This window comes from Onychostruthus taczanowskii, unplaced genomic scaffold (assembly GCF_017590055.1).
Source record: "Onychostruthus taczanowskii isolate IOZ18803 unplaced genomic scaffold, ASM1759005v1 scaffold7, whole genome shotgun sequence".
NCBI lineage: Eukaryota > Metazoa > Chordata > Aves > Passeriformes > Passeridae > Onychostruthus > Onychostruthus taczanowskii.
In genome coordinates, this window is record NW_024504786.1 from 6,315,656 (window position 1) to 6,341,631 (window position 25,976).

The following is a 25,976-nucleotide window of genomic DNA, read 5'->3' on the forward strand; positions in this document are numbered from 1 at the left end:
AATTCAGAGGCATCACCTGACTCAAAGGAAAACATGTCTAAATCCCTGTACCAAATCCTGTAACACTCTGTTGTTAGGCTGTTGAGAGACTTGTTTAAGCCAAAAGATAGAGGCATCTAAATGAAGAAACTTAAAAATGAGAGAAATCTATCAGACAAAATATTGAGGGTTTTTTTCCTTTGTTTATTTTTAGATTTATACAGCTGTTTTTTCTAAAATCACTATTTAGGTAATGTTCTACCATTGGCATTTCTTAAAAGACTTTACTGTCTCTTTCCCTCCAAACTTTTCTTGTTTAGTGGCACATCTGTCTCTGTTACACGAAAGAAATAATGTTTTGACCTTCTGCCTAAGGGGTTAAACACCAGAGCTGGACACCAAAAGGAGCAGCTCAGGTCTGTCCACTGGTGGCCTCCCACGTAGAACAGTTTTTATTTATCCAGTAAAATTCTGAATGTAGTATCACAGATGTCTGAGCAATGTCAAAAAGTGGGAATTGCCTTGAAGGGTTCTCCCAGCCTGTCCCAGTGTGGCAGAGATGTGTCCTGAGGGCTCTGCTGACCACCCTAATCCATGCACTCACTCTGAGACATTTGTCCACACATTGCACAGAAATTTAAACAGAGCTTTACTTTGTCTCTCATTCACTCCTCATCTACTGCAAGCACAAAATACTGAGCAAGAGGTGCATTTCCTCTCCCTTTTGGATTCACAGCCCTTTGTGCATTATAGCTGCAGACAGGAGGAGCATGAGTGGGGAGTTTCTGACCATATTTTTCCAGTGGACATTCTCTGCAGTTGTGCTTTTCTTCTCTGTGATTAGAATTAATAATTGCTGCTTCTCCTCTGCAGTGTGAAACAGAGGAAAGCTGAAGGTATCTGTCAGTGGTGATTGAAAACAAAATGAGAAAACATGGAAAAGAGTTCAGAATTGGTTTCAGAGGCCAATGGATGTTGAGTGAATAGTTGTGCTACTTGCTAAAGAAGTTTCTGTCAGTTCTGTGTGTCCCCCTCCCCCTGAAATCAATAACACATCAAGCAGTCAGTCCCCTGAGCTGCACAGTGTGCACACAGCATGGAGATAAAAGCAGATAAGAAACTACTTTTGCATGGAAAGTAAATGTCTCCACATAGGACGTTTTTGATATATTTGTAAATTCAATCCCATTTGCTGACTTTATTTATTTATTTATGTATTTACTTTGTATTTTTACTTTTGGTATGTATTAGTTTTCCTTTTTCCCAGATTGCTTCAGCATGCCATACAGCACGGTGCCACTTGTGTCCCAGTGAGCTGCTATTTCCATATAAAAAGTAGAGTGTTTTACAGTCAAGCAGATATTTTTAACACTGGGGAATTTAAACTGCACCATGTATTTGTAGAGGCTGCTCAGTGCAAGCGCTTCCACTTGAGAAGATCAAACAAATTGGAGAAATGTTCTGAAAAAAAAATGAAAGAGAGGAAGGATGCAATTCAGTGAAAGCAAAGCAGGAATTTATACACAATCAGGAGGAATTGGCTCTATGGATTGAGGCAGGAGGCAAACTAGTGATGAAAAGGATTTGGGAACTATCACCAGCATGAAATAAATTCTGTTGTGGGGGGAAACCAACATTTTTTCATGAAAATAGGTGCTGAAATGAGCCCTCTGCTTTCCTCAGCATTTGTGAGGTCACAGTCAGGGCACAGATGTTAGTTCTGAGTGTGGATTTTTATTTTTTTTTTATCCTCACCCCCAAAAATATGGGTCAGAAGGAGAATAACTGCAGAAACAACTGGAGATCTGGAAAACAGGATTTGAGAAGAAAGGTCAGGAGAGCTCAGGGTCATTTAGCATGGGAACAAATCAGACAGAGGGAGAGCATGATTAAGCGTCCTGTGTCACGGGATCAGCAGAGAGGGGAGAAAGCTGCTTGCTGAAATCCCAGCACCACCTTGCACAAGAGATCACTGGTCCTGAGGTTTCCTGTGCAGCTCCAAACTTGGCAAGGCTCTGCTTCATGCCTGAGAGCTGACAGATCCACAGCCCCAATTGCTGGCTGTGTTTATCTCTCTGAGTGTGGTGCAAATCCTAGTTATTAAAAATCAAGAACAGAAAATCCAATTCTAGATGTAATATCAGTCCAGGCCCAATTTTGAGGAGGTGAAATAAACTAACTTCAGACACCAACAGATAGTTGACTGCTGCACAGTAAAACAACACAATTTAGTACAATTTTCCACAGTTGACATATGTTGATCGATACAGGACTCAGAATTTAACAGGCATAGAATTTCAATTAAACTCAATTACCGAAGAGTATAGTCATCACCGTGCTGGGGAAGAGGTGCTTTAGCAAATGAGACAGACAACCAGACTTTTTGCGTAGAATCAGAATTATTTGGGTTGGAAGGGACCCTAAAGACCACCTCGTCCCAACGCCCTGCCATGGGCAGGGACACCTTCAGCCTAGACCAGGTTGCTCAGAGCCCCATCCAGCCTGACCTTGCCATGCTATTCTGAATTAAAAAGTGGGCATTAGCTTTCACATTTAACTGTTAACAAAACCATATCATTCACTTCTTTTTAGTTTCATTTTTCTTCCTCACCTTTTCCAACCCTCTTGGGGCCTTGTAAAGGTTAAGTATTGATTGCTTCTAAACTGATGGGTGCTTTGTTCCACAAGTGGGCACAGAGCAAGATAAGCAAGCACAAGCCCAGGTGGGCAAATTCCATTCTGCTCACCTTGGTGAGCAGCTCAGCCGAGGCAGCGGAGGGCAGAGCCAGGTGGAGCACATGGATGAAAGGGCTTGTGCAGATGCAGGACTGCTCTGCTGCTCACTGAAATGCACTCATGTCAGCGTGCACCCCTGAGATTCCCTCCTGGTGTTGCTCTTCATGCCAGCATCGATGTCCTGAGTTCAGGCCTCACTTCATGTTTTTGTCTGCCCCAGTGCCACTGACTGGGTGACAAAGTTGTCACAAGCACTGACAGAGAGAATCCCCCTGTTGTCACTTGGAGGTGCAATATTCTTTATAGAGAACAAGTTGTTCCAGTGAGGTCCATGAGTGGATTTTGACTGAGGTTAAGAGGCAGGAGTAGATCAACACAGCTACAAGTGACTAAATTCTGAGCATAGGAAATGCACAATCAGCAGCATCCTCCAGCCATGGCAGAAGTGTTTGCCCAAGCTGAATGAGAATGCAGCACAGCAAGAGAGAGAGAGAGAGAGAGACTGCTATTGACCCTGCTGCAGCTGGCTGTTTCAGGAGGATTCCCCCTGGGTACCAGGAGGCAGGTTTATGTTTCCCTGAAGGAGCAGGTGCTTTCAGCTGCCTCCAGCTTGTTTTGCTCTGCAGAGCTGCTGAGTGCAGGCTGTGTTTTTGAGAGCACAATACTCTCAAATGTAATCGGTGTGAGACAGTTTCTGGGTTTCTGGGCTCTTCACTGAAACATCCATTACCAGCCAGGTCACCAGGGTGTAGGGAAAGGCTGTAACTGTGCATTCAGAGGTGACCCAATGTCTCTAAGTCTCTTCAGGTCTGACTGTGCTGTATTTGAAAGCTCCAGAGAGTGGCTGTGAGATACTGTGAATGGTGTGACATATACAAGGAATTGCTTTTATATCTTCTGATGAGAATGCTTCCCATGTGTGTGCTGAATTAACAGCCCCAAAAAACTGTATCCACGGGAGAGCTTACCCATGCCGCTGTGCCTCAGCCCTCCTCTGGTGGAACCAGATTTAGAGGTGAAAAGTAAAGACCTCTCAATAGCCTACTGAGTGCCTTTTTACTCTGTGAAAATATACAACAAGGCTGCCAATCCCTTCAGCAGGTTTTGTCTTGTGGACACATTTCCACTGGCAAATGGACCAAAGACCACCACATTCCCTTCAGCTGCATGCTGCACATGGTGGATTTGCATTTTCCAATGATATCTGCTCCAAGCTGACTTTTTCCAGAATTTTGTAGTGCCCACCTGACCTTCTTGTCCCCTCTAAAGCCCAGGCCCAGTCCAGACATATTTGTAAGCTTCTTGTTCATCTCCATTTGGAGACAGACCATCTTCACCTGCAGCCCTGGGTGTTGTATAGAGAGTAAGGTTTAATTTTGTCTCTCTGTATGCAGCTGAGCCTTCTGCTGCTCCAGGACTTCCTCTCCATTTCTTGATGTTGGTCATCTGGCAGGGAATATTGTACAGATCTGTATGAAGGCCTTTAGCATCTCTCTGATTCCTTTGCATACAAAGCCTCCCACAGTGATCCTGGCAGTGTCTTTATTTAAATAACTGTGCTGTCTTTTCTCTCTCAGATACTCTCGAAGTGAGCTCCTCTTTGAAAATTTAGGGTCTGATTCTTCTCATTTAGAGGTTACTTGACATTTCCATCACAGTGTACTTGTAGTTCTTCCTACCAAATATCATTAAATTCACTCCTCTGTGGCTGAGGACACCTCTTATTTACCCAAGAGTCCTCAAATCCCTGCATTTGCAAACACAGTAATTACATATTGTTTTCCTGCTACCTCTGTCAGGTTCAGAGCCTGACTACTGGCACAGGGGCTGTGCTCCACGCAGAGCAGCTCACTCCTGTCTCACCTGTTCCACAAGACAAAGCCAAGAGAAGCAGCACAAAATTTAACCCACACCAGGTACTCTCTTGTTCACTCTGAGTTTCTGTCTTCAATGGCTTTGTCAGGTATCAGGACCTACTTGCATCCTTTTCTGTGTTGAAAAATCACATTTTTTAAAAGTATCCATGACTACTCTAAGAGTGGTAAATACTTTTGAACAGGGACCCAGTGAAATTGTTCTGGATTCCACAGTGGTCTCATGGCATCAAACCACATCCAGGTCACACAGAGCTCAGGGAAGCTGTGGCTTCTGTCAGCTCAGGAGCAGCACAGGGTGGGCTGCAGGTTTAACTCTGGTGGCTCTCAGGTGCCACCTGTCAGGTGTGTGTGGCAGTGGAGTCATGGCAGTGACTCCACCACTGCTCTAACCCCGGTCAGATCACTTGAGGGAACTCAAGCTTTGGAAGAGGTGCAGAGATTAAAATGGTTGCTAGTTTGGACTCTAGTTAGAGAAATATTAAAAAAAAACTTATCAATGTACATAAGGTATAAACCAATTATTCAAAATTCTGGTTTTCCTGCTGGTGTGTGAGGACATGTATTAATGAGACTGGGCAGGATCAGTGACTCTCCCATTCTTCAGTGGAACATCAATTGCATTTCTAGTACATCCCAAAGAGGACAGTTCTAGTACAGATCACATTCTGTCTGGACCAAGTAGGGCCTTGCTCATTTTACAGACTGGCTATAAACAGTACTGTTGAGTTCTTGTTGGCTTTGGGGTTTTTGGTTTTGTTTTGTTTTTTTAATTATTCTTTCAGGAATTACTATTAGTTCTTTTGCTGTCACTAACGCTTCTGTCTGTGTGAAATAAATCAAGAGGAAACACAGTCACTCTGTACAGCATTGCTCTTTTCCTGCTTTCTGCAGTACCTGCTAATTAAATGGTTGGTTTGTTACATTTCCCCTGTTGTTTGAAATATATTTGTGGGAAAAAAAGGAGAAAGCTCAGCCTGGCCAAAAAGATGCAAACCCTTGCTTAGAGAGTCAGAGCCATGTGGCCCATTGGAGATTTCATCTTCTGGGTTTCAAATTTAAGATTTTCATTCCCACAGGAGTGCATATCCAGTCATACCCTGTACCTGACTTGGAGATGCTGACCCCAAAAATGATGCTGTAAGGCAAGGAAGCAGCTGAGGTGCTGGCAGACCAGAGCAGGGTTAACACTTGTGGATGATCCTCTGCCCTGTGCTAGCTCCAAAGATTACAACAGCTTTTTCTTTTCAAGTAATTGCTGCCTGGGCAGAAGCCTGATCCAGGGCCTGCTGGACACAGAGGAAAGCTTCCCACTGGGCTGGGACTGGGATTCCCAAATCCTTCTGCTTGTGGGTTTCTGTTAATGGAGCACACAGGAAAAAAGGAGGCTGATTTCCAGTTGGCAAATAGAGAAACTGCCAATTGTTGGCCTTCAGGCACCCGTGAGGATAGAGCTGTGTAGAGGCAGCAAAAGTTAACTCTTGTTGACATCCAGCAGCCCTGGAAATGGTTTTTGGTAATGCTGGGGATAGCCAAGGAGACTGGGCAGGTCGTGACAGGTCAGCACACCAGGAAGGGGTATTGCTGCTTTGGTCTGAAGACTGGCAGTAAATAACAAGAAGGTTTGACTTCTAAAGGGAATGTTAAAACAGAACTGGATGGCAGCCTTGTACGGATTTTGTGTTTGCACATTTGGCAAAGCCAAAGGTTGAGCCCTGAGGTCACTGCACACTGATGAGAGAAGACCTGCCGTGGGGAGCACTTCTCCATTCTTGCATTTACAGAAATCCATGGATGAGTTGAAAGGAAAGGATAAAACATGTTTGTGCTTAAATCTGTGGTCCTTGAGTGAAGGTTATGTAAACATCTCAGAGTACAGAAGTAGAGAGTGCTCACTGAAATAGACAAAAGGGGAAACAGTTTTGTGTGAAGAGGATGAATATTTCAGACAAACCTATATTCTGCCTAATAATATAATCCACTCTCTTCTAAATGCTATTGTTGGATAAGCTTTGCCTCGAAATCCTTCAGAAATGTACCCCCAGGAATCTCTCCCTGGAAACCTGCCCTGCATTCCTGGAAGAACCAGGCTGTTCTTTCTGTCTTTTGCAATGGACTAAGAGAAAAGAAGGGTCCAGTATCTGCCTGACACCTTCATCCAACCTGAGGATACCCTTGGACATAACTGGGTTTTGAAACATTTTGATCATAAAAATTAAATGAAGGTGGGGGCTAAATTTTATTTCCCACTGCTGCTGCTCTGGCTCATCTCTGACACCAGTATTTGATGTATCTAATCAGCTGATCTTGCTGGAAAGGTTAGAAGTGAAGGATGTTCCTGTCTCTTACAGATTAGCAAAATGTTAGAGTAGCTTTGGCTTTATGAGACTTGAGGTAAATTGGCTTAGCGCAGCTAAGTGCAAACTCACAGTTTGTTGGAGAGGTTACAGCTGTGGATGGAGAAGTTTCTTTTGGACCAAGTTTTGTTCTATAGACTTGAACTAAAGCACAGAGTGTATTTTAAACTGCATAGTGCCAAAATATCTTTAGGTTTTGGCAAGTAATCTGGCAAAATCAAGATACTTTACAGGATTTCTGTCATCTTGCATTGCAGAAATCTTATATGACTGGAAATTCTGTCTGGTTTTGTCTCAATCCTGAGTGCCCAGGTATAGAATTAAGCTGATGGCTGATTTTAGTACTAGGATCTTGTTGGCCATGAATATAATGGAAATCAGAGGCTCGTGCATGTGCCTGCAGATTGAATCCAGATCTTTTCTTTTCTTCCCCTCAGGAGCTCCATCTCCTTTCCTTGCACAGCTAAACTAGACTGTCAAAAAGAAATGCCCATAATCTTCCTCAAACTGTAGACTGTGCCCTTTTCTTTTCCCATTTGTTACTTATTTTGTAACACATAAATGTGATTTTGCCCAGGGGTGTGTTCACTTTCTCCAGGCAACTTGGATACACAGAATCTGTCAGGATTTGAGGGTCAAATGCTGTGTGTCATTTCGGAGGTGGCTTCTCCTGTGTTGCCATCTGTCTCCAGACTGGTCTTGCTGGGCCTCCAGCTGCAGACGGATTGACCCAACACACCTCAAAAACTCGTGCTTTTCCCTCAGCACATTCCTGTGGTGAGAGCCACCACTCAGCACAAAGAACAGTTTTTACTTACCAAGAAACAAGACCTTAAGGAGGCCATCACAAGCAGGAAGAATTCACCTAACCATCCTTCTAGGTTCAGCTGATTTACTTGGTTTACCAATTCCATTCCATTCCCCCTATGAAATCCTTCCTTTATCCCTCCATCCTAATTTTAGTCTCCATAATCTCCACTATACCCTCTGGAGTACGATTTCCAGATGAGTTAGAGGATGGGAAGAGAAGCAGATTTATTTCCTGGGAGCAAATGTTCTGGTAATATCCTTTCAGCCTGAGAGACATAACAGAGCTGCCACCAATTCCTGAGGATGAGGCAGATTCACAATCAAACTAGCCTATCACTATTACCATGGGGAAACTGAGTCAGAGTCATCACAGCCAATATCTTTTACCTGAAGTCTGATTTTGTAAGAGCCTTCCTTTGGCTTTAGGAGCCAAGGTCAGTGCCCATATCTAAATAATTTGGTTCTCCTGTCCTCACTTGATACCAAGCTGGACAGTCTAGGCATAAAAGCAGGGTGTTCTCTCTCCCAGTTCTGTACTTTGGCAGTTGCAATGCCTCCAATCTCATGAGATTTCATTGAAACCACCCTTCTCCACCATGCCTCAGTTTCCCTGTTTGTAAAAGAGGGAGCCTGCTCTGTTTGGAAAGAAGGTGCAGGAGCAGTGAGTAACTTAAGCCCTAGAAGTGAAACAGAAAAACGTGGGGGTACCCCTAGTTACTGGCTGGGAAGCCTGTGTGACCTTTGCTTTTAGCAGTGCTACAGGACATGTCCCTTTGCAAAGCCCCAGAGGGTCTCCTGCAAAGCCTTCTATCACCTGGACCCTGTGAGAGCTGATCTGTCTCCACGCAAGATCCTCATCACTCATCGAGCTTTTAATTCCTTGGAGAGGCAGGAGAGACAATATTCAGCAGCTGGTTATTTCTTCCTTTCCCTCAGTCCCTCACACTGAGTGTCAGTTTAAAAAAAAAATTGCAGAGAACTGGCCATTAGCAAGGAAAACAGTTTAGGGAAGAGACGAAATAAAAATGCAATCAATTATCTCTCACCGTGCCCAGGTGTGTGGGTGCAGTCAATTTTCAAAGTCATCGAGAATTTTAGATGAGAAAAGAGAAGCTGTTCATGGCAAATTGCAAGTGTTGGGGGAAGGGGGGGAGGGAGAAGGAGAGAGAAAGCAGAGAAGGGAGCGAAGGAGAGATTAATTTCCCTCTTGAGTGAGAAGTGTGTTTGAGACAGACAGATGGGCTGTAAATACTCCGAACCAAGGACAGGAGCTGAGACAAGGGAAAGGCTGGTGATTGAAGTGTGACTGTGATGGAAGTAGTGTATTTCCTAGCCAAGGTGACTGGTTTTGTTCTGAAAGGGGGAGATTTCTGAGACGTGGCTGCCGCTCTTCACATCAACCTGGACCAGGACAGCATATTTAGACTTGATAAGTGATATCCAGGTCCCGGTGGGGTTTTCCTTAAGGGTCAGCTTCAACTGCCTGCCTTGTAAGGGAAGTCTAAAGGGGGAGAAGGGAGGGGAAGGAAGAAAGAAAAGCGGGAAAGGGGAGGGGAAGGGATGAAGGAAGAAAGGAAGGAAGGAAGAAAGGAAGGAAGAAAAGGAAAGACAGTCTTCTTTCCTTGTTAAAATTATTGAGCTGTCTACAAGTGGTGAGTGAGGGGAGCATGTGACCGGCAGTTAATCACATTGCTGTGAAATGTGACTGCTGCTGATAATAGGATCTTTCCTTCACTAGAATTTCTGTTTCAGAAGTAGTGATTTTCACAAAGAAAAGAGGTTGAGCGAGATATCGTTTCAGATCTAGCAGAGCCTGTGTACATTTCCTTTGGGGAGAAAAACCTCCTTTTTCCTTTTCCGCTCAGCAACCCTGTTTGTATTAGTGCTATCATCATCAAATTTTCATTTTCAGAGCCCAAACTCATGGAGGACAAATGTAGCCCAGCTCCAGTTTGCCTGCTAGCAGATTAGTTCCCATTTAGTTAACCAGCCTTGTTCCAATCAATTAATCCCTAGAACCCTTAATTTATTGATGCCCCAGTCTATGCTAGCTGTCGAAAAGATGAACATCTTGTTTCAAAATGAACTGGTCTCCCTTTCTTCCCAGGTGCAGGAATTATAAGAGGATGGTAGTAAATAAGCATTTAGAAATCCCTTCTGTACAATCAAAGGCAACAGCAGCTCAGAGGAGAATAAAGGGGATTTTAGCATCCATGAAAAACACTGCAATAAAGGAATCGAGCTCTTGGGACAGGAATAGCAGGCTCTGGAGCCACTGTAGGCTCAGCTGAGTTGGCTTCTTCCATCATAAATTCATCTCATATTCATCAGGTTACTGCAAGAGATACAGGGAAATGAAAGGGTGGTGGATCTAGACACTTTTGCACTTTCAGAGTTTGCTTGCCAGAATCTCTTCATTCCTTTTTGAGGAGCCTGAATTAATTTCACCCTTGTTCTCTGGGTTTTTGACTGAATTTACTGGTTAATCCAATATGAAACTTCTACAAAGCACATTGAAATAAGTAGAAGTCCCTCTGTTGGGTTCCCTGGCTTGTAGATCAGGTGTTGCTAAAGCAGATGCTCTAGTCAGAGTTAATTAGAGTTTATCTGGTTGTATAAAAGAGACAATATTGTAGCATTGAAATCATTTAAATGCTGAGGTTGCTTCCACTGGAAAGGTCCTACTTTTTATTTTCTCTCCATATTTTAAATAGTAGTTGATACTGACATATGTTCTCTTTTGGAAACATGTTGCTTGGAAAACAAAAAACACTTATAGTAATTTTGATATTAAAAATAAAATAAACAAAAAAAAATCCCCAGAACTGCAGTCAGCTCAAGTGTTTCTTCTGAGCAGTCTGGCATACTCTGACAAATGATCTGCAAATAGATACACATTTTCTCAGCTACATGAGCTCAAAATTACTTTGCCAAGCAGTTCTTGGGTGGTTGCTCAATTGCTGGCTGTTCTTCATGAGCCATGCTTTGACAGGGGATCTGCTTCCAGTGGGCTCTCCTCTCCTCTCCCTTGGTTTGGTTGTGCCTGTAATTGCTGAACCTGAGTCAGGCATCACTCCATGGCTGTGAGAGCTGAGCCAGCACTGCACTTATTTCCTGAGAACTGTGAGGAAGGCAGAGTACAGCAAACACAAATATAGAGGGGGCAAAGGAATTTTCTCCTAGAAAATCTTTGTGGAAGTATTTTTGATGCTAGTCCCCGGTCTTCTCTCCAGACAATGTGTCTACACTGTCTCCTCTCGTGCAAGCATCAGTTTGATCAAGGACAGGCGTGTTCTCATGGACCAAGTGAGGACAGGCTCCTTTTCCTTTTTGTGCTGCTGTATTTTCCTTGATGGTTGCAAACATCACATCCCCTTTTGCACTTTGGTTTTAATCTATGTCAGATGGAGGAGCCCAGCAGCCTTTGAAAGGTTTCTGCTATTGTCAGGTATTGTTTTATTTGTCGTGGTGACCAGCTTTTTACACCTCAGAAGTTCTAGATTAATTTTTGCTTTGGGAACACCACTTTAAAGGATGTGCTGCCTGATTGATTCCTGGCCCAGGACTTGAAATGGGGCCTGTGTGGTGTTCCATGAGGTCTTGTAGGCTTTCCAGGCAACAGAGAAGGGAAATTTGTTCTGAAAAGAACCTGAGCCATGTTTGTCCTATTCAGTTCCCAAGGAACTGGGGGCAGTTTAATTTATCTGTTCAGCTCAGGGACAGCTCCTTGCTGCAGGAGCAACACTGCTCCTCATATTGGGAGAAGGGGCTCATCCCTTGATGTAAATCTTATAATTCTTCCTCCGGACACTGGCTGGTGACAAAGAAAGGCATTGGAGTAGGTCAGGCTTGGTCTGAACTGGCTTGGTATTTCTTGTGAAAGAACCTTTTATTCCTGCTCTCTCTGTGGATTTTTTTCTAGGCAGGCCAGAAACTCCCTGTCCTTTTTGTGCTTTCTCTGCTCTTTGTCTGCTAGAACAGCTGAGGTATATTTCTCTTTTAGCTGCTTCAGTCCCTGCAAAGGCATGTACAGAGCAAGGACTGATTTCCTGCACCATCTTACTAAATGAATGGTTGCTTATTCAACCAGAACACAGTCCCAAAATACCAACTCCCCCAGCCACTGTCTGGCTGCCCTTGCAGCATGATCCAGCTGCCTCTCCTTCACATTTCCAGCATGCTCAAGGTAGATCTGGGGGTCCTGTTTGAATGCAGTTCAAGACACGTAGTTCTGCCTCATTTCCAGCCTCACCAGTTCCTTCCCAACCTGTCATCCCCTGTCCCCTATTCCTGCTCCCTACAGCCTTGCACCCCACTTGCAGATGCTCCCTGCTCCCCTTGTTTGCTTTAAGGAGTTCCTCCTTGTGCCCTACCAGCTTGTTTTCACAGGCAGTGCATTTATTGCTTGCTGGCACACGCCAGTGCTTGGACATACATTCAATTATCTTTGAACAATTTCCATTTACTCTGGTTTTGCTCTTTTCCCTTTCAGTTTCACTGAACACTGCCTGTATTTTCTCAGAGCTTTTTCAACTGCAACACAGTCTGTTTGTGTTCTTGCTGCTTGCTTTCTTTCTTTCTTTTTTTTTTTTTCTTTCCATATTTTCTGTGTTTTCATTAAGCTCCCTCACTAAACTAAAACCATTCCTTCCATTCCAGTGAAGGAATGAAGGACCATTCCTTCACAGGTCCAAGTTTAAGTCCTCAGTGTGTTAAATGCTCCTTTCACCTGGAAGGAAGTCAATGATACAGGCAGATTGGGGTTTTACTGACTCTCTCACAGCAAAATGCATTCGGTTTTGATGTACAGCAATCTCCCCCCTTCTTGTGGTTTTACTCTTACCTGGTTTTTCATTAAAACTTTTATGCCAGTGGAGTGCACAATGGGGACGATAAGGGTCATTTCTGCTTACTGTCAGGTGAAGGTGTTCTCAGCTATGGAATCTTCCCTGAGAGCATGCCTACAACTTTCCACTGGGTGTTCTCCCTTCCCTCTTGCTGGTAAAACATGGCTGTATTTGGACCTACTCTTTCATAAAATCCCTTATATTTTTATAACAGAGACATTTGAATTTGCTATCCACAAGGAGATGGAATATTACTAGAAAGGAAGGGTTTTGATTGTCCATCTCTGGAACCATCCAGACTGGATGACTGTTGAAAAAATGACTCTTAGTAAAAATCCTCAGGAGCTGGGAAGTACCTGCAGCACAGAGGGACTCAAGCTATTTTTAAAGAAGCTGGTTTAGGCACAGGAGAAGCAGCATGAAGTGAGCTGTGCAAGGACACGTGAGGCTGGAGTTTGAGTGCTTCTCATGATCGTTCAAGTGTTCCTGTAAATCACCACAGGTACTTCTGTGACTGCAGCACAGGTACCAGCCTGTCACACAGCAAAGGGCTCCTCACCTCCCCTGGGGGCTCTCTGCACTGGCATCCCTTGATTTAACCAAATTCTGTCATCTGGATGAGAACCTGTGGAGATGAAATTTAGGAGAGAAGATGGCAGAGGGTGATCTACCACCGTGAGAACACCTGTCTGAGCTGTCTCCTTCACAACTCCATTAGCAGTAGGTAGTGGTGTGAGCTACCACAAAGGTACCTTCTTTAAATGCTTTTCTTCCACCCACCCACCACCAGTTTGTGAGCACAGCCACAAGACAGAGACCTTTATCCCTTCTCCTGCAAGTACCTGGCTATCGCTTACTTAGTGGGCACAGAGCTAATTGAAGGGTGGTTAATGCCATCAAACATTGGGATGTATTTATATTTTTAACTACACGTAAGTGATTATCAACATTATAAATAATTACAGTCTGCCTCCCAGCCCCTCTGCTCCATTCCACCCTGCTAATTGCAGCGCTCAGATCTCAATGAGCTCATTATGTTTTGTCGATATTCAGCTCTTTGGCTCGCTCACTTTGGAGGGACTGGGGGGGACACAAATGGGAGCTAAAGATTGGAAATGCCAAGCTCCCAGGGATTTGAGTTAGTGATCATCTCTGCTTCATCTCTATGCACAATTTATTCAGCACTCCACCTTCCCTAATAAATTATAGATCCCTCAAAGGGAAGCTTTGCCAAGAGATGGGCAATTGCCTTGCTCACGGGGGAGCCCGTTCTGTGAGGTATTGAGCATCTCTGACATCTGGTCTTCCAGGATTGGATCCCTCTTGCCCTTCCCCTCCACCCGTCTCTCCCACCCCTTTTGGGAAGCATTAACCTTTTCACTGTGATGTATGCGAAAGGGCGACAGTCAGCAGTGGCAGCTCCTAATGGATTCTGTTTGTCTGGTTGTTTGTTTGTCTGAACTGCCTGCAATGCTGTCCAGACCTCTTGGAAAAGCAAGCCCAGAGTGCAACCAGTGTTTTAATTAGCAGCAAAAGGCAGAGAGGCTTTTAAAGAGGAGCAGTGTTTGAATTCAGAAGAGCAGATGAATGTGGGACAGGGGACTTGGGATTCCATCCAGCTGAAGACAGCAGTGCGCTTGAAGAGGAGCTGAATTCTCAATCTCAGGGCAGAGTGGTGAATGGTGAGCTGGTTAGATTGGGGCTTGTGAGCTACCAAGTGGTGATTTTGTGCCCCTTACTCTTCTTCTTGGAAATGCAAAAGGAGCAGAGGCTTGTCATAATTGCCTTACTAAGGACTGAGAAAAAACCTGGTAGAGAGTGCTCCTGTACAGCAAGATCTGAGGCTAAGGAATAGAGTTATTGGGCAGCCCTTTGCTGACCTCTCCATCCTCAAAAAAGGTTCAACTCCCCTGGCCTCATAGCTGTTTTCCCTAATTCTATCTTAAGATGGTGATGCCACTGCCTCTCCAGGAGATATTTTTCTAGTGCTCCACTAGTCTTATCAATGGAAAGCCTTCCCCTAAGTCTAATCTTAATCTGTTTTATTTTAAATTAAACCCATTGCTTCTTGTCCCATCACCAGCAGATGCTGAAAAGTTTATCCTGTTCTACAGCAGCCTTTACCTATTTGCACATTTTCTATCACTATTCCATGGCCCAAAGTCCAGATATCTTTTCAGCTTTTCTTCCTTGGGCTTTGTGTACTCCTGATGAACCTTTTTTTTAAGCCCTTGTGCAGTATTTAAACAATGAAGCTGAAATTAAACCCACTTCAGGAGCTTTGTGGCCCTACAGCAGGCAAAAACTGCTTCCCACAAGAGCCTGGGATGCAGCTGGGAGCTCTCCATGCAGCTTTGCAGGGACCAGAGGTGCTGCTCACTGAAAACACAGTCCCAGCCCTCTGCATCAGGGCCACAGCTGCAGCAAACATCCTTTGGCATCTGTGGGTGAATATTCCCCAGTGATTCCACGTGAACACCAGAGCCAGGCATGGCTCTGAGAGGGAGGAGCTGCTGTGTCACCTGAGCTGGGGATCAGTAAGACTCCTCCAGGATGATACTGGAACTTGGGAATAGAGGCAAACAGTGCTCCTGGAATCATTTCTTGTTAGTAATATGGAAATAGAGATAGGCAACACAAGCAGAGAGTGAGACTGTGCCAACAGCAAAATAGGATAGGTTTAATAGAAGAAGAGTCACATAAAATAATTTAACCAGAGGCTGCTGATTAAGTTACAGTCACAATCATGTTGCTATGAAGCCCCTTTTCACCAAGGATGGCAGTGGCTGTAAAGCTGGCCCACCAGTCAATGCTCAATTCCCTCACAAGAACTTCCTCTGAGATGCCCCTTTTAAAATTCAAGGGCCACTCCTATACTGACTGTACAGCAAGACACTGCCAGCTGTTCCAGGAAAGCTGGTTGTTGTGACAGTGACAGGAGACAGTGGATCTGAAGTTTGGCAATGGCTTATTCCCATCAGAGAAACACAGGGAAGAGACAGGCAGTGGAGAAGGGGAGAGCTGCAGACCTTTCCAGCATCCTTCTGTGGACACAGCCAGCAGCCCTTCCCAGGGTAAATGATGTAGGAAAACAACCCAGCTTGAGTGAGAAGCTGTTTTAGCAAGGGCTTTGTGACAGCAGTCAGAGGAGTGTTATTTGTGGCAGGGACTATATATAACTATATTTGTGTGTGTGTAGATTAAATATATACATATATATATATATATATATGCATAGTGCCTTATCAGTCCATTCCAGCTTGAATGTAAAACACAAAGGAAAAATCAAAGGGTTTAGAAAAAGCTAAATTTATCTGGGAATGGGAATTATATTCGCAAAGAGGCAATTAATTTAGGAGTGGTGGAGATTATAGTAATATTTTACTTCCTCCCTATGACAAAAATATCATTAGTTTCTCTACCTACCAGTAATAGCTGTAATCCTGTTCTTACATTCCAGCACCACCTCTCTGGAGTGACCACCCATGGTGAGGTGTGTCCAGCTGATGTGGGGAGAGCTCTGGCCCAGCTCATGTGTGTCCCTGCTATGGGGAGGAAGCCCCCACAGTGCAGATAACCAAAGTGTGGGACACGCCCTTCAGTCTGAGGGAGCAGTGAAGGCACAAATGGGGTCTTGGCATTCATGGCCTGATGCCCCTTCCTTCCAACATTCCTTCATTTAGCTCTGGTTGTCCTCTCACCCTTCAGGACCACTCAGTCCAAAGCAGAGCCCCCTGGAGCCCTCCAGCACTGCCCTCCCTTGTTCCAGAGCCTCCCTGCCCCAGCCCAGCCTGGTCCTGGCAGAGGGGGCAGAGCCCAGACTCTGCTTTGGCCAGGTGTAGTTCCCATTGCAAATCCCCGGATCTGCTCTGTGCCACTCCCAGCAGAGCTCTGGGCTGCCTGCAGCCTGCCCAACAGTGCCTTGTTCTGAATCAATACTTGCAGATACTGGAGGTAACTCAGGGAGAGAAATACATTAACACAGACAAAGAAACAAAGATAATGATATTTTTTCTTCACCCCCCCCCCATTTTTCCCTTCTTCCTTCCCTTCTCCCATAGAATAAATTTTTTTTTCTTCTCCCCTCATCTTCATCTCTATGATCTGCACTTAGTAAAGCTCCAGACTCTTGAATTATTTCACAGTTTTCAATAAAACCTTAAATCTTTTTTAAAAACTGCTTGTTTTAATTGAAAAAAATTCAATCAATCAATTCACCCCTTCTCTACCCTCTCGCCTTCCTCCCCTCCCTCAAACAGACCCATTTGCAGTAAATAATCTGTAGCCAGACTTTCTGCCCTAAAGAAATAAATAATTCTGAATTTGCTGAATCCCGCCTGATCTCCCAGCTTTAAATCACTGCACTTTGTACTGAGCTCAGCTGAAATGCTGAACACAGTGAAGCATGACTATTACTTGGAGACTGAAAGTGTTTTTAAAGGCACAGCCTCTGAGGCCATGGTCCTTTTTCCTCGCAGGACAGATTGAGAGAGGAGCTAAGCCAATTCCTGAGGGCAAGTGGTCCCTTCCCTGCATTTGGCCCACTGCAGCTGCTGATGGTGTCTTGTTTTGACTCAACAAAGACTGACTAAAAGCAGGACAAATCCAATGTGTCTCTGAGCAAGTTAAGAGGCATCTTGACTTAGACCATCCCACAGCCACTGGACTGAGTCCTTTTCCAGCTGGGTGACCTCAGGTAGGTTTCAGGAGGTCATCTACATCTGCTCAGACAATGGAGAGCAGACACCCGTGCTCTCAAGTGCAAACAGACACTGCAGAACCTGTGGTATCCCAGGCAGGGAAGGAAGGCTCCCTAAAATCCCAGTGAATCCAGCACTCTTCAGTTCTCTTTTATCTTTACTCAAAAACTTTAAACACGCAGGCTTCCAACACAAAGGAACACTCGTGTTTCTTAGTTCCTTGTGTTTCTCAGTTCCTCATATTTCTTAGTCAATCCCATTTCTTAATTTCTTCTTTGTAGGATTGCTGTTGTCAAAGCTATTAACTGTGCCCTGTCTGACAGGGGAAGCTGCAGCTGAAGAGGGAAAATTCAGCACACAACTGATTACTGATGCCTGGTTGTGATTTATACAACTCATGAGCTTCCAGCAATTTAGAGATGAGAAATGGTTTATCCACACTTTGGTGTGTCAAAACACTCTTTCTACCATTTATCTTGAAACTGATTTTGTTTGGGTGGTAGTAAATGTTATGCCCAAAGCGGTGGGTGGAATGTCTAATGGGAACTTCCAGACCTGGAACAACAGGGATTGTCACGTTTCTGAGCTGAGACGTGAGGGACTGAGAGCATCCCCAAAGAGTTCAGCTTATGATTTTCCAGTGTATTTTGAGCGGGGTTAATTACAATTGGAGAGTATTGTACTGTTCTTGCATTTCCAACCAAGTTGAAAACAACTGTTAAGGCTTTGTTTTTCATGCTGTTTTCCCCCCATGCATTTGAGAACATTCATCAAGAATAGAAGGTTGTGAATGCTGGATTTTCACTTGGAAATTTCTTCCCCTGCCCTCATCCCTTCTCAGTACATCAGAGAGAATCAGCTCTGTAATTTTCATTGACTGTGTAAAGAGCTGAGGTCAGCTAATCCACAAGGGCTCCTTCCCAGAGCTGGCAAGTAACCAGAATTAAACAATAGCAAAGATCAGAAATGTTAAAATCACAAAAGAGACTCATCCTATGTTTTCCTGCTGCTCTTATTGAAGATCCATCAGCCATTAATGTGAGACCAGTAAATTCAGGCCCAAATTAATTTTGGGACAGTTTGACAGAAGTTGTTACAATCAGGTCTTAAATGCATAATTTTAACAGCATACCAATTTACAAAGTGATGCTGCTGCAATATTTTAATGAATTAAAATGTACTGATGCTGAAATTCATTCTTTCATGGTTATTTTTTTTCAGCTGTGAGCTTGGCTCTGACCTCTGTCCCTCAGAAAACCTCATCAGGAGTCAGCAATGCCAAGATATTTAATAAAACATTTTATTTGGTTATTTTATAGCTTAGCCAGGTTACCATTTACAGGAGGGCCCATTTCCATCTCCCACTGGTGTAGAGGGACTGTAAGATGGACAAAATGTCACTTGCATGGAGCAATGTGAAGATGGCATGAGGACAATGGAGCAGCAATCAGAGGTGTCCCTGTAAAATCAAGCTCACAACTCTGGGAAAGGCACGTGGATTCAGAGGTAAAATGGGCTGTGGCCCTGTGGTGTTCCCAGTGCTACTTTGGAGCTGTCTGAGACATCTCAGCCCTCAATGTTCTGTGCTCTGGGCACCCTGTACCTGTCTGCATGTCTCGAATCTTTGTTGAGTCCGGTGCTCCCTTCTCATGGCCACACGTGTGGCTGCCACTCTGCAGCTCAGTGTCACAGGTTTCCATCAGCAGCAGAATGGCTTCACTTGGGCACCTCCTTCACAGGTGCCCAGTCTCACAGGTTGCAGAGTTGGGGCATACTGGTGCTCCCCCACACTCTGCTCCCCTCCAGCCTCTGCTGCCCCTCGATGCAGCACCCCAGCAGGGCCAGGAACCTTTGGCTCTGTCCAGCCACAGGCTCCTGTGCAGCACCTCCACCTTCTTTGTTCTCCATGCCCAGGTGTTAGGGTGGATCTGCCTGTTTCAGTTCAGTTCAGGAGGACAAAAGCCATGGCTGATATTGAAATGAGTTCATGGGAAACACAGCGTGGTCCTTGAGCACAGTCCCTCCGGCACGGATAAAACAGTGCTCTCCAAGATACCTGTTCTCCAATCTCCTCTTTCAGAGCAGGAGAGAAAATTACAGGCCTCTGATTACTCAGGGAGAAGAGCACACAGCTCCCATCTTGGTAATTTCTTCCACCACAATCAAGCATTTCAGGAAAAGGGCCTGAAAGCCTGAAATAGTTGGTCAGGGATCTCTCCGACTGCTTCCTTCCCTGATAACACACGAGAGGAATAGAAATGAAGGCTCATCATTGCTGTTACCTTTTGCTTCCAAAAGTGTCTGTCCCATCTGGGATCAGGAGCTGGGGCTGTTGGGAATGAAAATTCTCTCCTTGGGGAAAGTCCCTTCACTATTTCCAGGTTGGCAGTTCAGGGCATTTATAGATTTAAGGGCTGGATGGTCTGGCTGCATTTCTCGAGTTTGACCTGCCGAGTACCATGAGAGGGTATCTCCAGTAATTCCCACATTGAGCCTGGTTCTTCCACTGGAGCTATGGAAAGCCCAATCTCATCCTCACACTCCCATTTTAGAAGCCTCCTCCTTTGATAAAGATTTTGAAATATGTCACCAGCTGTGCTAGGCACTGGGGACATTTTTTCCCTGGAGTGAGTCCCAGGGAAGGAGGCATCATCAGCACCCAGACTTGCACCATGTTAAATGCTGGTGAAAAGCCTTGGAATAGCCCCTTTCCCCATCCTCCTTCACCACCCAGTCTCTATTTTACCCCAGTCACACTTTGCTTGGAGTGGGCCCCCCATGAGATGAGATTGGGGCAGCATCTGTTTATTAGAGAGCGGTGTCAGCACTGTGAAACAAAATAGGTAAGTAACTGGTGAAAACAGCTCTGCTAAAATAGAGGACTAGCTCTGATCAGGCTTGGCATGATATAACAAGGTGGTTTAAAGCCCTGTAATGCCATTTTCCATTAGAGCTCTTGTTCGAGTCAGGAAGGGGTTTGATCCATTGATGGAAGCTGTTCTAAACAGATGAGAAAACCTCATCCATATTTCTCTTGAGATTGTGTGAAGCTGACAGTATGCTCGCTGACCACAGTCATCTGGGACTCTCCCAAACAAAATAACCCTCTTTTCATAAATAACAGGATCGTCGTTGTGGTGGACTGAGATTTGCTGTAAAATTCAGTTGTGTCAAACAAAGAGCTTCTTCTGGTTTTTAATTTGAGCTATTAAAAAGATTCATTTTTCTCTTTGTTCTCATTTTCCTTACCCTCTGTCTCCCTTTCTATTTTTTTTTTTTCTTCTTCCTCTCTGTCTGTCTTTAGGATAACTTAAAGCTGTTTGTCTGAAACAAAGGACTTGCGTGGGTCTGGTCAGTGGTGCCTCTGGACTGAATGGTCGCATTTCAAATCCTACTTAGGATTAAACTTGGATGAATTCCATAAGCTAATAACCCAGTGCAGTGTTTCAAATTGATGGAGGTGCCGTCCTCTAGATGAGACATAAAACCAGAGATCCAATCTGCTTGGCAGAGACCCCACAGGACTTATCAAAGATGAGTGGGGGCTGCTAACTGTTTTGCCCTTGTCAAATCCTTACCACCATCACGGTTTCTCTTCCTGTTCCAAAGCAATGACACTGGACCTTATGAAAATGAGATGGTGAATTTGAAGGAGCCATCCTTTTTTCTAATTATTTAAAGCAGTTTGCAGTGTCTGGCAGAAGGAGGAAAGAGAGATAATCCACTCACTTGAAAGTGGAATGACCCTGAATTTCAAAAAGCAAAACAAAAGCGAGCGAATGGTGCCACCACGCTCTGCAGCAGTGACATTATTAAAGGATCAGTGAGCTATTAAAGCAGCAACATTTAGTACCTCCCCTAATGACTTGTACTGCTAACTGGTTTCCAAATTGAGATTTTTATTGCCTCCATGCACAGACAGAACAAGGCTCTGTCTGCACTTCCAGAGGCTGGAGCTTAAGCAGACTGTTCACAATAGGCTCAATGAATCATGTCAGCTGAAAACTAGTAATGGCTCATGAGAGTCCCCACTCCTCTGTCCTCCTTTCTTACCAGGGCTGGAAGCTTTGGGCTGTGGGGCATGATAGGGATCATAAACGTGCAGGATTTTGCAGAGCCCACAGCACGATTCTTGAACCTCTGAACATCTGTGAAATTTGGCAGAGTTGTGCATAAACAGACTGTCCTGAAATCTCCCCAAATCTGCTGATGCCATTCACAGAGTGAATGCTGTGAGAAGGGCGTTTGCAGGAGGGACACTGGTTTCCACTTCCAAGTGGAAATATGGAGTATGGAGGAATGAGTCTGTGGAGAAAGAGATGAGAGGGAGCTGCAGATGCTAGTGAAGGTAAGGACACACCCAGCTGTTTCCAACATGGCTCTCCCAAATACATTTTGACTGTCTTGTGTGACCTGAGCTCCCATGATGGGAATAACTGGAAAATGGCCTTCTGTCAAATGTAGTTCAGGCTAGGAAGGGAGATCCTGTGGGCACGCAGCACGTGTGACTGCAGAAAGGAGGCTGGTTAAAAACCAACCAAGTGACCAAACCACCCAGTAGAAGTGGGTTTGGGTTGCAGTAGCTGTTATTTATGTGCTCAGGATACACTGTAAGCCAAAGTGGAGTTTGAGCTTTCCATGCACCAGAGATAAATGCAAATGTTATTGCTTTAATTTGTTTTCCTCTGCTGGTTCTGCACACACGTGCTGCTGGCGCTTGCTGAGGGAGGCACTCCAGCTCTTGCCCAGGCTGGACAGTCACAGGGAGAGACTGATGCTCTGCCCCTGGTTTTATGTATCAGGTGCCTGATTTCCGTGACAGAAACCGTTCATCCCTTGCAGAAGTGACAGGCAGAGCAGAGGGGGCAGGATGGCTGAAAGACTAGTATTAGAACATGCACATTTTTTATCCCATGCTGGTTTGAGTCTCTTTTCATCATTGCTGACTGCAAACTATTTCCATTTTGTGACTTTTCAGTGGATGCATGTGGCACTGCATTTCCAGTTTCTTCACGCTCTCCATCTATGTCAATACTCTGCAAAATGCCCTTACCTTTCTTAGCAATCTTAGCAAACAGGTCTCTGTGTGGGTGGCAAAATATGTTCAGAACTGTAGGAGAATGGGGTGAAGTGGCCTGGGAGGCCCTTTTATGTTTCCTTACTCAAATTTCATGCAGCACCAGTTACACCTAAACCATTCATGTCTGCTGTGGGTTTAGCCTGTTCTTGAAGACCCCTGGTCTGGAGATTTCCTAACATGTTAAAGCAGGTTATTCCAGTGGTTAACTGTCCTTAACAGCTTCAGAAAGCTGTTCCTAAGACCTGAGCTCAGCAGTGGAACTGGATTCATGCAGGCTGGGGTTAAGGCAGGGAGGTAATGCAGGAGCTTGTGGAGCCACTTCCTGGGCTGCCCCCACTGCCATCCAAGGGCTTCCTCCCCTAGGACAGCAGGTCAGGTTCTTCCCACCGTGCAAAGAAAAGCAATGCAGAGAGACAAAGAAAAGGGCAGCAGGGCCACTTCTGGCAGAGAAGCTTTCTGAGATTGCCACTGACAAAACGTCCTCGAGACTTTACTGAGTCCAATTACCACTTTATGTCTTTAAAGTGACGAGTAAATGAAAGAAACTACAAGATCAAGCCATGTTAGTCTTCTCAATCCCTTAAGTGCCTGACAGCCTTCTCCCCTTCTTCCTCGCTTCCTCAGACTACTCTGAACTCTTAACCTTCGCCACTGCTTTGAGTCCACATCCGCAGCAACAAGACTACCCCCAGCCATCCCCAAATTCCAGAAACAATCACAAAACACTTTCAGAGCAACACTGCCCTCCCTCGAATTGCTAAACTTCAGGCTGTCTCCAACTTTTCTGAGCCTCCCTGCATGCAGGGCTGGCCTTGCCCAGCAGTGCTGCTAGGCTGCAAGGGGAGCTCGCTGGGCACTGCCACAGCTGGGGGACAGCTGGTGCTGATCCACACTGCCTGTGTTGGTCCACACAGCCTGTGCTGATCCACAGAGCCCATGCTGATCCACACAGCCCATGCTGGTCCACAGTGCTGCCTCTCCCTGTCCGTGCAGACAACAGCTGGGAGCACCAGCTGCTCCAGCTCTGCCCTGCTGCCGGCCAGAACAGAGGTGCCCACAGCACATGTGGTATTAGGATCATGAGTGTGTCAGGACAGACCCTCAGGAGGGACAGATCCATGGAACCATCCCCAGGCACAGCGGTGGGAGCTGGAAAAGCAGGATAAGATCATTGGAGAGAAGAGCAGTCTCAGGAGTGATCCTTAGCCACTAGACCTGACTGCTAGAGCTGGTGTCTGTGTTTTTGCAGAAGCAAAGGCTGTCACGTTGGCTTGACCTTCCTTATAAATAAATAAATAAATGATAAAGAGATCTCACATTGCTGTGTGAACCTGATGTCTCAGGCTCACTTGTTTTGATGTGTCTAATGTAAGTGGGCGGGTAATAAAAGCTTCATTTAGAAGCCAGTGTGTTCAGTGGCGCTGCTGGAAGCCCCTGGGATGCCGCACTTCTGGAATTTTCCTCTAATGGAAACATCAGCAGATAACTACTGATAAAGCAGAACATGCATACATGCACACAAAACAACCCAGCAATGGTTTATCCTCCTGGACTGCAGGGTGTTGGATGCAGAGATTCCTTCAGACTCCCCAGGTTCTGTACCCACCTCAGCTGCTGCAGCAGCCCTGCTGAATGCTCCTCACCATGACCCTCTGGGGCAGTGCCCTGGAGCACCCTGTGATTATTGCAGCCTGGGTGGGCATCAGTTCAAAACAGGCCAATAAATGGAATCCACTGGGTATTTCCCAGCTGGACATCACCCTGTGGATGATAAGGAGATGCTGCTCTGTAACAGCCAGATTTAATGCTTTTAATGCTTTAACAGACTTTTCACCTGAGCAGCAGATTCACCCCATGGACATGTTGTCTGGGATATTGTTTTTCAATGCAAGCCACAGGTTATTCAACTTCTTTGTAAGCAGTTGAGTCTTCAGGAAGGTCTGGTTCCTGTGCCCTGAAGTCTCCATGGCAGCTTTGATGTGCAGCACCTGCCTAATGCTGGGTTTAGGGGCCAGCTGAAGGAGAAATCGTGGCTGGTGAGAAGACACACCAGACTTACTGCTGAACTTGTTAAGGTAACCTACTGTCCTTCCAGGTCGGTGCTAAAATCACCATTTCAAGTCCTGAATACAACACAGGGAAAGAACAGTGAATTCTCCCACGACACTCTGGAGGTCAGAGCTAAAGGTGTGGAGGGCTCCAGCATTAATCCCAACCTTCAGTACACTGGTCCATGGCAGGTTCACACCGTGGTATAGCTGACCTTGTATCCTGGATACAGAAATACTGCCTGTATCCAAGCATTTTAAGGTAATTATTCTCCCTGAATGTGAAAATTGGAGGGCCCCTTTTGTCTAGTGCATTATTTCATGAGAACCAGAGGGATCTGCAGCCAGGCATGGGGGGAAAGGGAGATTGTTTCCTCCTGTCTGGGTTTTTATGCAGCATCTGCCTGTGAAAAGAAGAAGCAAACAAGATGACCCCCACCTTATCTGCCTGCATAAGTCATTTTTGCCTGAAGCCTGAGCTCTGTGGGATGGTTGATGTAAAACTTGCTCTTGCATTAAATAGAAATAACTTACCTTTAGACTCTGCTCTTTTTTAAATTATTATTATTGTTATTATTATTACTTTTAATTATTTTTAAAATGCTCCTTAATTAAAAACTCACAGATATGAAGCTTGGAAGAAATGTGGCCAGGACATTCTTGGATTACTACAGGCTGAACTCCTTGGTGGAGGGACCACTAGCACCTACTCCTAAAACTCGGTAGGTCAGAAAGCAATTTCTCTTGCTTTACCTGGGCTGCTCTTTTAATACCTTTCCTGACTAAACTTCAGTGCTACTGCATTACGGCTTTATAACAAGTGCTAGTCTAACTGTGCTTATTTTATTGAAATTCCATTTGGAAATAAAGCATTTGTGATCAGGAAAGATACCTGGTTTATGTCTGAAAAAATATTCAGAGGATTTTGGAGATATCGATATCTTTCCTGAATTCTGTCTGCTGTGCACCAATCTCCCACCAGTATCTTTAATGGACTTACCCTTCATTTATCTCCTGAGAGCGAATCAGACCCACTTTTATTTCACAAAGTTTTAATTCTGGAAGTGAAAACTTTTTCAGTGCTTCAGGAAGTTACTGGCAAGCCTGTGCTGAGGCAGAGTTCTCCCCCTCCCCTTGGAGCTGCTGCAGTGCTGGCAGCCAGCGGCAGGTTCCTTCTGCCAGCCCAGCTGCACACTTTGCCCAGGGATCCCCTCTCCTCTACTCCAGTTTCACAACCAGCTCAGTGGGTGTTTGTCCAAAAGGAAGTGGGATGTGAAGTCAGGCACTGGTGAGCAAGGCACAAAGGCATGAAATGGCCAGGCTTGGCTCCCTGCAGCACTGCTGGTCCTTCTCTGGTGTTGGCCAAATGCATCCTTTCAGTGTCCCTTCGCTTGTGTGAGGAGCAGGGGAGATTCCACTGAGCTGTTTATGGAGAACCAGCATTCCTTGAGCTGGAAAGGCTGTGTAGCAACATGAAGAGGGGTGCAGAGCAGGAACCGGAGCACCTGTTTTATGGGAAACATCATATTCAGTATTTCCTCTGTT

General features: G+C 45.1%; 1 protein-coding gene across 1 annotated transcript in view; it reads left to right on the plus strand.

The window, feature by feature from the left end:
• AGBL4 (AGBL carboxypeptidase 4) overlaps window positions 1-25,976 on the plus strand; it is an 880,299-nt gene that overhangs the window by 843,605 nt on the left and 10,718 nt on the right. Inside the window, exon 12 of the mRNA XM_041421668.1 lies at window positions 25,057-25,153. Coding sequence (XP_041277602.1) covers window positions 25,057-25,153 — 97 coding nt within the window. The remainder of the gene's footprint in view (window positions 1-25,056; window positions 25,154-25,976) is intronic.